Here is a 13148-nt window from a genome sequence, read left to right on the forward strand (position 1 = left end):
TGGCATGTGTTTGTCAGCTCTGATCTAGTTTACACAAGGCCATAGCCACCTACAAAGGTAGACGTCCCTCCTCTTGTCATTTACAGCTATCCTTAAGTCAACACTACCTGCCCTTGTCTTTCCTCTCTTTTCAGGATATGTTGTTATTTTATTTATTCAAGCAGTTATGTTTAGTTTAGTTAAGACACTGAGAAGTTGCCTAAGCAAATTGGCCATACCAGACTAACATATTCCCATGCCTTTTTTAGAAGCATGATTTCTGATCGTTCTTCCTGATGACTTGTAACAGTAGAACGATTGGACTGATTACGCTTGAGTGCAAGAGAAATGGACCACGTGTCTCTGCAGCGAGAACGCTGAAGCATTTGCAACCCTTGGGTTTTACTGCGTTTAACAAGTTTGTTGCTCACAAAGAGCAGTCTCACAGTCTTTCGGTCAGCACCAACAAAGGGAGTAGGTGATATTCTTGTCCTACTGAAGTCAATGGCAATACTTTAGAGAATATTGAGTAGGTTTTGCTTCTTGATATGTGATGTTTACTTTTGTGGAAATATAATTTCCATATAGGTAGTGAAAAATTCTGTAAGTATTACAGAGGGATTTTTCGTAATGTTTTCTTCCAAGAAAGACAGGCTTGATCTGTCTTTTCGGACCTGGTGTCTTTGCATAACTATGACACCCAAAGAGAAAGATTAAAGCTCTTCATGTATCAAGTCACTGAAAGGAGATGGATGGAATGTCTTCCTCATGTCATAGATGTAAGCTTATTTTAAAAAGAAATAGAATTACATTCTATAAGTCAATATAGTTTCTGATCTCTTACAACAACTCTGTTTGAATATGGGGAATGTTTAACCAATTTCAGGAAATAGGTGTGCATTTCAGATGAGCTATTTTACTTCAGGGTCACTAAAGTAAGCAAGCGTTCACCACAACACTGAATACTCAATGCGGTATGTGAACTTTCAGTTAAGTCTTCCTCATTAGTTAACCCAATGAGTAATGCCAACCATGTGATTGATATAGTCCACCCAAGCACATCGCTGTGACCAAAAGCGTTCTTTTAATCAGCACTGCCCCATTTTACAAAACATTTATTTCAGGGGAGGTGTGTTATTGTTCACAGGAAGATGCCGTAGTTAAGCCACAGAGCTTTGCTGTTGCATATGGTATTATCCAGCGTAAACTGGGCTTAAGGTATTTTGTACTTTTTCCCCGGAATTTATCCTTAATGTCAATTTTGTGGGGTTTTTCCCCCCTCATAGGAAGAAAATGTAATGATAAAATACCAATAAAAAGCCTTTGTAATAGTATGATACTAAGAATGCTGTGTCTGGGTACCAGAAAATTTAATGATCTCCTGCTGTTTTGGTAATTGCATAAGTAATACATCAGACTAAATCACCAAAGCAGTTTTAGGCGCGCTTTTTATTCTATTTACCTATCTACCAATCACAATGTTATACTGTAGATATCACTGTGGTATCTGAACATCTTAATCCTTTGAACTTGTGATAAAACCCCTTTTGGATTGTTCTTCCATGCAATTATAATTAAGTGCGCATGATTCCAATCCCGGGTCATTCTCCTGTGAGTGACTGTGTTCACATCCATTCCCCTTTGGGATGTATGCAAAGCAAAGTTCTTGCAGTTCATTTGGAGCACAAAATGTATTTATATGTTTTCAGACTTGCAGAAGATGTGGCTGTTTGCTTCCTTTCAGCTCTTCATCAATATCCACAGTGAAAGCTAGGGTATTTCTGGGGACATGATCTTTTTTCTTTGTAGCTAGCACATTTTAAAATAATTAAATACATCAGTAATTGTTCGTTTGATATAAGCACACTAGCAGCAAGTATAAGCTTACTTAAGCAAATATAGCCCACAAGTAACGGACTCCCTTGCTCCTTGGCACAGTAGAAAGGATGCGTAACATACAAGTGCTCTCATCTGTAAATGCCAGTACTTAAGCCTTTTCTCTACTCAGCAAGAAAACTGAAAGTAAATAGTGTGAAGGAGCAGGTGACGGGGCTCTTCTCCCCACAGGTCCTTTTTCAGGAAAAGACACGTTCCAGGGTACTGTTGGCTTCTTTTTATCCACAAAACCACACAAAGAATTCCTAAGTAGATCAAAGGTTTCAAACAAGTAAAAAGCAAGGGAGGAAAGCAGAAAATCTGAGAGCTTTACAGCACCTTCCTCTTCCCTCAGAATCCGAAATCCTCCAGTCTCAGAGTTGTTGGCACTATAGACCAGCATCGCCTTGTTCAGTACCTGCAGCTAACTCCTCTGACGGACACCAACTCAGACTTCTGGCTGTCGGTGTATAAGGCAACTTCGGTTATACTTTAACGCCATCAATACCACGTCAACAAGAGTCACATTATTGACAGAGACTCTACTTAATTGAAATACTTCTGTGTTTTCACTTCTCCTGCCAAGATGAAAAAGTGTATATGTTATTTTGTCATTGAAAATGAGCTGTTTGAAAGGCCAGAGGAAAACGCAGGTTTTTTGTAGTGGATCTTCAGTGAGATTAATTCTTAGAAATAAACACAAACCAGATATTCAGTCATGTTAGTAACGGATGTATTCCAGCCATATTTTGGGGGAGTACTAATCACCAAACAAGATTTCTGATCTTGGGCTAAAGAGAAGCACAGAACTACCTCAGAACTACCCAAGTGGAACTGCTGTACGCAGCATTTCCTAACATCTTTTATTGGAAAGTAGATAAACCCGATTTATATTTCTTCTACAATCCACTTTAAAAAGTCACAGGATTTGGGTAAATGTGGTGGGGTTGGGTTTTGGATTGGTTTGGGGGTTTTTTAAACATAATTGACACTTGGGATGGTATTTAGTTTTGGTGCAAGAATGATTAGTGTTTGTGGCTTTTTAAGCTTTGTTCCACAAACATAAGCTATTTTTCCCAATTTTAAAAAAATCAAATTTTCATGTAGAATCATGAATTCATAACGTTGGACTTTTAGAAAAGCACCAGATAGTCCCGGTGTCACTAGACAAATATAGCAACACTGGGTGTGGGCTTATCTTTATTACTTACACTGTCCTGCCATTATGCTTAGTATTTTATGAAAGAGGAGAACACAGTTGCTATCTTAATTTACTGTCTAAAAAGACAAGTAATGCAAGCCAGATTTATCAGCCTTCACTGATGAAAATCTATGCAGCAGATTCTTTTCTGATATGAATTGTGTTAAGTGAACGAAAATTTACACTTTGTAAAGATGGGTGGCATGTCGGGTATCTCAGAGAGCTGCACGGCTTTTTCTAAGAAAGTGGAAAGTGTGCTCAAACAGGAGGATATAACATCACAATTTTCTGTTTTATCAACATCTGTTACTTTGCTTAGTAAATGTATTTTAAAAATATGCTTAATCGAAAATACTGTTTTGAGAAAATCTCTTACGAGAAATAAGGTAATAAATAAGAGCATGACATATCTGGATTAAAGCTTTGCACTTAGAACGAGACTAGAAGTCTTTTACTATGACATATTTTTCCTTATTTGTGACAGCTTTCTTCAATTCAGATGTAAATTATCTCCAAGTTTATTCAACTAAACCAAATCTAATTGCATATATTTCTATAAAGTAACCCTACCTTTGTTTGATGCTCAAGTTGAGGATATTATCTGTATAACTCAGATATTTCAATAGGTAGAAAGGATTCACTGTATTTGTTTGTGTGTCATTCTGAAAATATAGTTTTTTAAACAGATCTGGTACTTTACCAGGTGTGCCTTTAAGTAATTGCTATTGCATTTATACTTCAGGAGGATTAGGAAAGAGAGTAAAAGAACTCTTTGTCCATTAGATTCATTAAATGTATTCATGCGTGTGTAAGTGGTATAGAGGCTGTGCTACTCAGGAATCGGATCCTTGTCCTAGGGTGTAGAGAAAGGTGAAGGGTGTGATATTTACTGCTTGCATAAGTGTCATAATAATTGTGTATTTGATTCCTTACTTTTAAATGACCTTCCTGGGCATTAAGCCATGTTTTTGTATTTATCTTTTCCCTGCAGAGTTAGGGAGGGTAAGGAGCCACACCTTTGAAATGGTAAAAGTACAGCTGTTCAGGATGTGAATGTGTAATAGAACAGATAGGTCAGCAAAGGTAAAGATAGAATTAATAAGAAAATTGTTCTGGAAGGAAAGATTTTGCTACAAAAATGTATTAAAATGTTGTTTAAAGTAGTATTAATTTTCATTACTGTGTCATTAAAAAACCCAAGGAATTTATTCAGAATAAAGTATAAGTAGCTACTGCATTCTTGCAGAATTACTAGTGTTAACATTGCTGTCTTTTGGTTTTGTGCATCTTAAATCATTCAGTCTTCAAAGTACTGCAGAAGTACTTCAAACCAACTAGCTAGTGCTTAGCAGAAATAATTACCACAGAATTCATTTAAACAAGTATCTGTTAAAATAATACATTTCCTGTGCATCGAACCAACATCAGTTACACAATGAAGCTCTTTACATTAAAAGATGGAGTCTTGGCTCAAGTGCACCAAAATGTAAGGTCCTGTAGAAGTGTGTCGGTCGTGGGAAGAAAAGTATTGTTCTACCACCTTAAACAATGGCAAGATCTCACACTGATAGAAATACGGTCCTGGTACCATCCTCGGGGCATGTTGCTAGAAGGGGTCTTCCCTGAAGAGAGGGGACCGTTACAGTTTGCATAGAAAGTCATTTGCCTGAAGATGAAAACTCCCAGGGCACTGTCTGCTTTGGCTTTGGGGCAGCCCTGAATGTGCACGCATGTTACTCTGCAGAATTCTGTGAGCTTGCGTATTAGTAATTTTGCTGTCACTTGAGTTACACTCTCTCAGCATCTGAACTTTGTGTCCTTCCTCTGCCACCCTCTTCACTACACAAATTTGGAACAGCTTAGCGCCTCTTTTTAAGGGGTTTTAGTTTATGTTTCATTATAAAGTACTTACCTTAGCAAACCCACAAAATGTATTTTTAAAATACATTCACCTCATCAGCTGGTATCACCACGTGACACGTGAGCGGACTCTCAGAGCGCATGCGACTGGTAGAAAGTCAGATATTGTAGGACCTGAAAATACAGAGAAACACTATGCTTTTAGCATTCATTTAGGCCTTTAACAGATGCTGAATGCTTAATTTGGTGAATTTTGCAACCTTAATCAAGAAAGCATTAATTTCACCACCTGAGTTCCTATGTAATAGTGTTGAGTTCAACAGGACCAAATCAGATTCCGCATACAAACCATGCTTAAATGATTTCATGTTTAATTGCCAACAATGTACAAAAACCCCCAAACTTTAAAAAATAAAGGTGTTGGTGTTTTGGACAATGTAACTTACGTAACGCTCAGGGCTGTTTTGAGCAGTGCTGTGCAATGGCATCAGAGCAAAGGATTGTCAGAACTGAAGTGGACTCCTGAATTTATCCTAATGGTAATGAAACAAGGTATACAGATTTAAAGATGAAGGTATTTTAACACTTTTCATTATGAAATAATCCACATAAATATATGTAAGTTAATAAAACTCATTAAAACACTACATTGGACACACTTTTGCAGGCTACAGCTCTTCCAGGGTCCTCTGATCTCTATTCTACATCATTCTTTGGTTTCTAATTCTGTTTTAAAATACTCTTAAGTTACAAAGCATTTTAGGCCTTATATTTCATATATTTACAAGAGAAACCATTTCTTTTGGTAGGAGGTGTGTTCACTAATAAGGCTTCCATTCTTCGTAGTAAACAGCATATTTACAAACCACAAATAACAAAGTAGAAGCTGCAGAAGGGTTATGGTGTGATAATTAAGTACAATGGCGACCCATATGAACAGAAAATGCCAAGGAGCTAAAACAAAGCAACAACAGCTTTGTTTGTTGACAGATGTAGGAGCCATATTGTTAGTTAATTGGGTAATGGTGTAAACATTTGCAAACTCTGCTGTCCCTCAGTGAATTAAGCAGCACACTGAAATTATGGTGAAAAGCTGCACAGTCCTTTTGCTGCAGGTACTCCAGAATGCTTTTAGCTAGCCTTCTAAGTACGAAGCCGTTGGGGAAGGGGCATCATTGAAGGTACTCGGAAGTTTGCAAACCTTAGAGTTTAGACTAGGATACGTATCTTGAATTACACTCAAGTGAATAATGGGTTTCCATGTGGTTACAGTCTGGAAGATTGTTTTCATTGCTTAGGCTTGCTTTTCAGATTTTTTTTTTCCAAATGTAGAAGAGACTTGTTCTGTCTTTCCTAGCTTTCTTGCAAAAAAAGGTTGCAGGATTTGAAAATAGAGGTGTCTAATTAGATACTTGCTTGAACTGAAAAGAAGGAAAATAGCTTCTCCGGTGCTCAATACCTCATGTGCTGTGAATTGCAGAGACCCCTATTCACCTCACTTTCTGTGCCTATGTGCAATAATGGACTGTAGCAGAATACCAAAACATTAAAAAGTGCAACAAGATACTTCATTAGCATACTTCTGTAATCACAAACTTAAATGCACTACTTTGGCTCTTTTTTACATAACAGCTTTGCTTTCTAAGATAATAACCTTTCAATAATTTAAGCAGCATCTGTGCAGGAATGCATAATTGGACTGTAGATAATAGGAATCTAAAATTGAGTCTGGTTTTTATAAATTATTTTTCTCTTCAGACATTTAGCAATAGCTCACCATGGTACATGAAGTTTAAGATAATATGTTCCTGCTTTGGGCATCAAAATAATGCATCTGTCTGGGGTTTTTTTTAATTGTTTTTTGTTTTTTTTAAATCTATTGCAGTCAGAGAGGTGAAATTACATTGATTTCAACGGACTTAGGAAGTTATAAGCTTTTAATATTTGTTTAAATAATGAATTTTCTGCAATTATCCAAAAAAGGAATAGAAATAGAAGTATATTTTAAATTTGCCTGGTTTAGTTGGGGGGGAGAGAAAAACGAGCAATATTGGTTTTATTAATGGTAAAAGGATTCGCAAGTTATGCTTTTAAGAAAAAATACATTTAGTGTTTCTTATTAATTTGTTAGCATTTGGTGTGCTTGACACTTGATGCTTTCAAAGAATAATTTAAGAAAGCAGTGGCATGATATGATCAAACAAAATTAACTTTGGAAAATATGTTTATCGGTATGCATTTGCATTTATGCCTATAGCATGAGACTAGTAATCTGTTATTCAGAAGCAAACTTCTGATAACTAGTGTGCTCACACAGCAAAATGAACTAAAACAGAATTACCAGGGAAAATAAGTTTAAAAATGGAAATGGAGTATTTCAGAAGGTGGCAGGATTTTTAAAAATAATGTTCATCTTTCTGTAAGAAGCTTTGCAGTCGTCTTCTGAAGGACATCACAGTGTTGGCATGTGAACCTGAATGTCTGAAGGACACTAGGACCCTTGTTGTCATTATTTTGTCTATATAAATAATATTATGTAGTATTTACAGTTAAATTTTATTTTCACGGAAGAGATTTATCCTATAGGCAGCAGTCTAGCTTCTAAATAGAATCCTCAACACAAAAGTTTCTGACTATAAACTGAGAATTGCTTATCTGCCTTAAGCGAAAGTCGGTAATGGGACAGTCAGAATGTTGAGCAGCTTGCAGGGTTTGGCACCGAGATCTGAATGCTGAAGAACTTTAGCAATAATGGTGCAGATAGTGCCTGTATCGCTACTTTCCAAATGGCGTGGCATTTAACTCTCCCTGGAATTCTCCTGTATGCCCACCTGCACAAGCGATTGCCTAAATACCTTTACAAATCCAACGAGGAGTCAGGATTCCAGAGAACAATCCTATAATACAAATGTACACACGCAAGTGTCTACATAAATGATATATAAACACATAGTACTTATAATGCATATATATACACACACGCATGCATTATAGCATATATTTCAATAGTTGGGTTGAGATGCAGTTTCACCATATGGTGAGCTGATTTAGCATCTCACTCCCAAAGAAAGGAGGAGGGCCCTGCTTCCTCCCTTCTACTTAATGCTTAGTGCTTTTTCTACTTACCTCGCACTGCATGGGAAGTTGTCTGGACTTGTGTGTTCACCGGTTAAACTCACTAGCATGACAGAAAATAACCAAACCGATAAAAGTGGACAGTTTTCTCCCAGCCTAGGTGTGCTGAGGTGGCTGATAAGCATCACAGTGAGTGAAAGTTAGGTGCTTCACCATGTGACTCAGAGCAAGAAAGGGAGTAGGAAAATAAAGGCAGAATAAGTTTCCCCTTTCAATGGGGAGATCACGTTGGACTGGGTGTGCTGCTTGCACCATCAGCTTGATTGAAATTTTAGGACACTTTTCTGGGACTACGGTTTTATTTTTCATCTTAACTCGCATTCTAGTAATCCTTCCAAAAGATCTTAACTGTGACAAAAACGTACACTCACACATTGGTTTATGGTAGAAAACCAGACCTTCTTGGAATTAATCTAGTGAATTCTGTTTATTATTATTCTGTTTTTTGTTATTACAAAATAATAATAATAACCACACACAATATACAGTATATATTTCTTCATCTGCATCCTGGGAATTCATACTCACAACTTCAGTTATCACTGACGGAGGGACTCAAAATTTTCTCCCCTGTGAAAATAAAGAGTTCAAAAAGCCTACTTACATGTATCTTCCTGTTCTTATCTTTACAGGTGACTCAGCTGGATCCAAATAAATCATTACTGGAGGTAAAACTGTATCCTCAAGAAACCCTTTTCCTAGAGGCAAAAGAATAGGTCAAACAAGATTGTAGGACTAATCATCCTTTGACAAGCCAGAGGCACAGTGTCGAAAGGAAGACTTCTATCAACACCACCTTGTACTATCATCCAACGCAATTCAATGTCACAACTTTGCCTCTTGCAAGAATCCTGAAGAAATGAAAAAAAAGAAAGCTACTTAAAGTTTCACATACATGAGTATATGTGTCCAACCTCATTTAAATGAGCAGAGGATAAAATTCTGCTATGAACACTGAACATTATGACTCTGTTGCTCACTTATCATCCAGCTTTTGTTATAATTAATGCACTGTTAAAATGTGAGTGATTGTTAAGTAGAATTTTTACTCCTCAAATGCCCCTTTTTCACCAAGAAATCTTGGACAATTCTGCCTGTACTTTTGACACTAGAATGCTGTATATTTGATATCTCGCTGAGCCAGTGCTCTCATATATATGCATTTTATTTCTGTGTTTGAATTTCTACTGGCAACTAATTTAAAAAGGCAGAAAAAATTAATGGGACATTCTCAGCCATGGAAACTTAACAGTATTATAGTAGAAAGCATACAATTTTTGTTAGTACCTTCTGACTTCTTTGATAAGATGTAAGGTTTTGTTTGAAGAATATAGTTTGACATATATGCGAGATATTTATTTACTGGTTCTGCTTTGGGTCTCAGTTCTGATTCAGTTTAGGAAGTATTTTCCATTACATTGCAGTGTGTGAAACTGCTTTACTGCATGATGTGAATATTTAAATAACATTAGAAATGGCCAGTACCAGAAACCTGGTATCTTGCCCACACTTCAGGAATCACCTGATACTGAATATCATCGGTTAAAAACCTTTCAAACATCAGATACAAAAGTTCTTTATTTCTCATTGTGAAAGAAAGGGCGGTTCCCACTTTAGCAGTTTTCCTCCATTCTGGCACTCGTTTGTATCCTATTACTCTGCTGTTTTAAAGCACCTTGTTTGTTTCATCAAACAATGAGTATCTTAAGAGGTGGTGTAATAAGAAATCTGCCTTATTATTGCACACTTTGGACATTTTAACAATAGGTTACGGATCCCGTCTCAGATTAAAGAAATCCTAGTTCTCTTGTCTGAAATGTATGCACCAACTACCTGCTATCTCATGTGGAAAAATCTGGTACTTTACATTTATCAACCATATAATGAGCATACTGAGTCCAAGATCATAACGTACACTTGATGCCAAACCTGCATCAAATCTGGGTTGGTTAATTTTGGGGTTTTTTGCTTTTCTTTAATCTCTGGGCTTACAGGATAGTACACAATAGCACTACAGAACTGTCATCTGCTAATCAAAATTTTTTTCTAAAGCCTGGCACATTGTTTTCTACATATGGTTATATGTAATTCATAGTGTTTATTGTAGCAAAATGAGTTCCGATTGGAAAATTTTATACTAAGCAAAAACCAATTGCACACATCTCTTAGTCTTTCTTTTTTTCTTTGAAAGAATGGTGATAGAAAATTTAATGTATGCCTATTATTAGGGTGTTAGTGAAGCCGATATATTGTTACCTTTACCAAAAATGCAAATTTCTGAGCAGGGAAAGCCTTATTCTACCTTTTGTAATTCTGTAATTAGTGAGTGCTACATCAGACACTTTTAGAAGTGAAGTATCTATGACAAACAAAAGGTTTGGAAGTGTAAGCAAATTCTAATCATTTGCAGTTCACAAATAAAGGAATTCATAGCCAAGAGAAAGATAAATGTATGTGTAATGGAACGCTGAATGCAGACACTTCGTTCTGAACGTTTGTTTTCTTACAAAAAAAAATCTGCTATGTTTTATTTAATAAGAAATTAACATAGGTTGCAAATTGGGGTGATGCTGTTTCTACAAACAATCACAGTAACACATACAGCAGGATTTTAAAGTGATGCATATCTTTTTTTTTCAGATTAGCTCTTCCTTCTAAGCTGGCTATTGAGGAAAGGAATTGTTGAATTACTGCTACACAAAGCAAAGCGACCTTTCGGCTAACTTGTTTATATTAATCTGTTCTGTTTAACTTTTGTTTGAGCTCATCATCAGGCTGTTTCCTCTCACTCAACTTTATTTCTGTATTTTGACTATATACTCTTTACTTTGATACTAGTTTCATAAAGTTATTAAATGTGGCTTGAATATTTGTTGAAGTTGAAGTCAGTGCTCCCAGGGTTTGTTTGGCCTTTTTTTTCTAAACTCTTTTATTATTTTTCCCCCATTTTGTTCATATTACAAAATACACTGTCGTTATCAAAATGTTCTGGTGATAATTAACTGGAAGTGTTTAAAGTGGTGGCATTACTGCCCTCTGATATAAAGATATCAAGATCAGTACGTAGGGACCATTCTGCCACAACGTAAACAAGTGTATCACTCTTTAAATAAAACATTTATGATTTTGGTCCGTTAATACTTTGGGCCTGATTTCAAGAAGCAACCATCTAGAGTCACCTTTCCAAATTACACCCTCCATGCAAACCAATCCCTATGTGTACAAACATTAATATTCTATGCCATCATCTTCTGCTCTCCTAAACCATGTTATTCACTTTGTACACTCTGCTGACATGGTTAATCATCTAGTCAGTCTACAGACTAATTTTGTAACTCGGTATTACCCTAAAACTGTAACACTTGCTACAGAGCATATCCCTTATTCTACCTTTTTATCTTCAGGTTCTTCACATTAATGGATTATCATTAACGTGATTAATGCATTAGTTTTAAGTCTTAAGGAATTACTGTTAATGAGTGGAATCCTGTACGATGTGTCAGCTTCCAGTATTGGCCTTCAGAGCATTATGGTGAAGGTGGGGCGCTCTCCAGCTTTTTAAGAAACTTCCTATTGACATTGGTTTTTGAAATAGTTATTAGAGAACATGCAGAACACAAGTGTTTGCTCTGTATTCTCTGCACACGCACTCTTAAATTCAGTGGGAGTGCTGAGGGTGTTTCTAATGGAGCTATGTTGGGGGTTTTCTTTATTCTTTTTAATATGGCAGAAAAGGACTTTGGCTTTCGTAAACTGTACCTTCTCAGTGACATTAGAAACTTAAAATAAATTTTCAATTACAGTAATATTTCTACTAAAAAATTACATGATTTCATTCTTCCGTATGTGGGGAAAAATAAGATCGCCATGACCCTGATTCACAGGACTGAAGCACTTCATTATCCAAGCCTCATGTCCCAAATCCCTAAACAATGCACAGGAAGATTTAGGCACCTTAAAATGGGGCCCACAACAAACCAAAACTACGTAAATAGGTCTCCAAACAAAGCAAAGCAAAGCAAAAAAAAAACCAAAAAAACCCACATCTGAAGAGCCACTGACAGGCAGAACCAGAAACTGGTCAACAGTGGTCAGGAGGAAATGCTGAAGATGAAGTTGTCATGTGTATGCCATTCCTCACTAGAGCTGAAGCTTCCTACTCTCTGCTGGCCCAGGGTGCCTCCTCGCACTCAGGGTTACAGCAGTGAGACTGTACAGCAAGGTAAGCACCAAGTCCTTTCTTCTAACATCTGACAAAGCACAGGATACATTTTTATTTCAAAACAGTGATGGTGCCCTTCTCCTGGGTCTGCCCTGCAGTTTTCATTGAATTTTACTTCCCACAGAAGTTTTCCCATATTGAGTCACATGGGCCTGAGGAGAAACAAGCCCGTGTCAGACATTTCAGAAGACTATTTCAACACCACCATAGTACAGGCTGCTCTCAACATTTGTACTCACTCTCTGCTGTCAAAGCTGTTTGGCTGTCAAAGCACAGAATTCTTCAAGCTCGTTGAGAGGGAAGGTGCGAGCAGGAGTGTCAGGCTTCAGGCTTGCAGACGGGGTGCTTGCCTGGGATGAGCTATCCAGCCCTTTCCAGTGACCGTCCGTTGCAGTCTTTGGTCTTTTCAGGCAAATGCCCTAGGAGGAGAGACTGAATGGTGAGTCTCCATCCTAGTTAAATTTTCTTACTCTACTTCTATAAAAGAGAAGGCAACAGCAGTAGCCTTATTTTTTTTTTCCTGGACAGGTCATGAAAGAACTCAGAAATTACTATATATTGTACACAGCGTGGCCCATTGTTCATTACCTGAAACCATTTCCTCACAGATGACAAGAGGGAGGAACACCAAATTTAGCACTAAACTTGTCAGGATCCAGGCAGTTTTATACTCAACTTAATCTGGTATAGATCTGCAGTGCTGCCAGAAAAGCCACCTCTGCCCCCACCTTGCACTGGGGCTAGGCAAACTAATCTAGTTTAAAACTAACCATTTTTTTCCTGGAGTAGTTTTCAGCCTGACCCAGCTTGCTGAGTGGCTGTATGTACACCAGCACCGACAAAAAGCAGGTGGAGCACGCAGGAGGTGAGTAACTG

General features: G+C 37.2%; 1 protein-coding gene across 3 annotated transcripts in view; it reads left to right on the plus strand.

The window, feature by feature from the left end:
* Window positions 1-10928, plus strand: part of FAF1 (Fas associated factor 1) — a 173776-nt gene extending 162848 nt beyond the window's left edge. For all 3 annotated transcript variants that reach the window (XM_064455119.1, XM_064455118.1, XM_064455120.1), the window contains exon 19: window positions 8683-10928. In XM_064455119.1, coding sequence (XP_064311189.1) covers window positions 8683-8766 — 84 coding nt within the window. In that variant the 3' untranslated portion in view covers window positions 8767-10928. The remainder of the gene's footprint in view (window positions 1-8682) is intronic.
* Window positions 10929-13148: the final 2220 nt, after the last annotated feature.

This window comes from Phalacrocorax carbo, chromosome 6, assembly GCF_963921805.1.
Source record: "Phalacrocorax carbo chromosome 6, bPhaCar2.1, whole genome shotgun sequence".
NCBI lineage: Eukaryota > Metazoa > Chordata > Aves > Suliformes > Phalacrocoracidae > Phalacrocorax > Phalacrocorax carbo.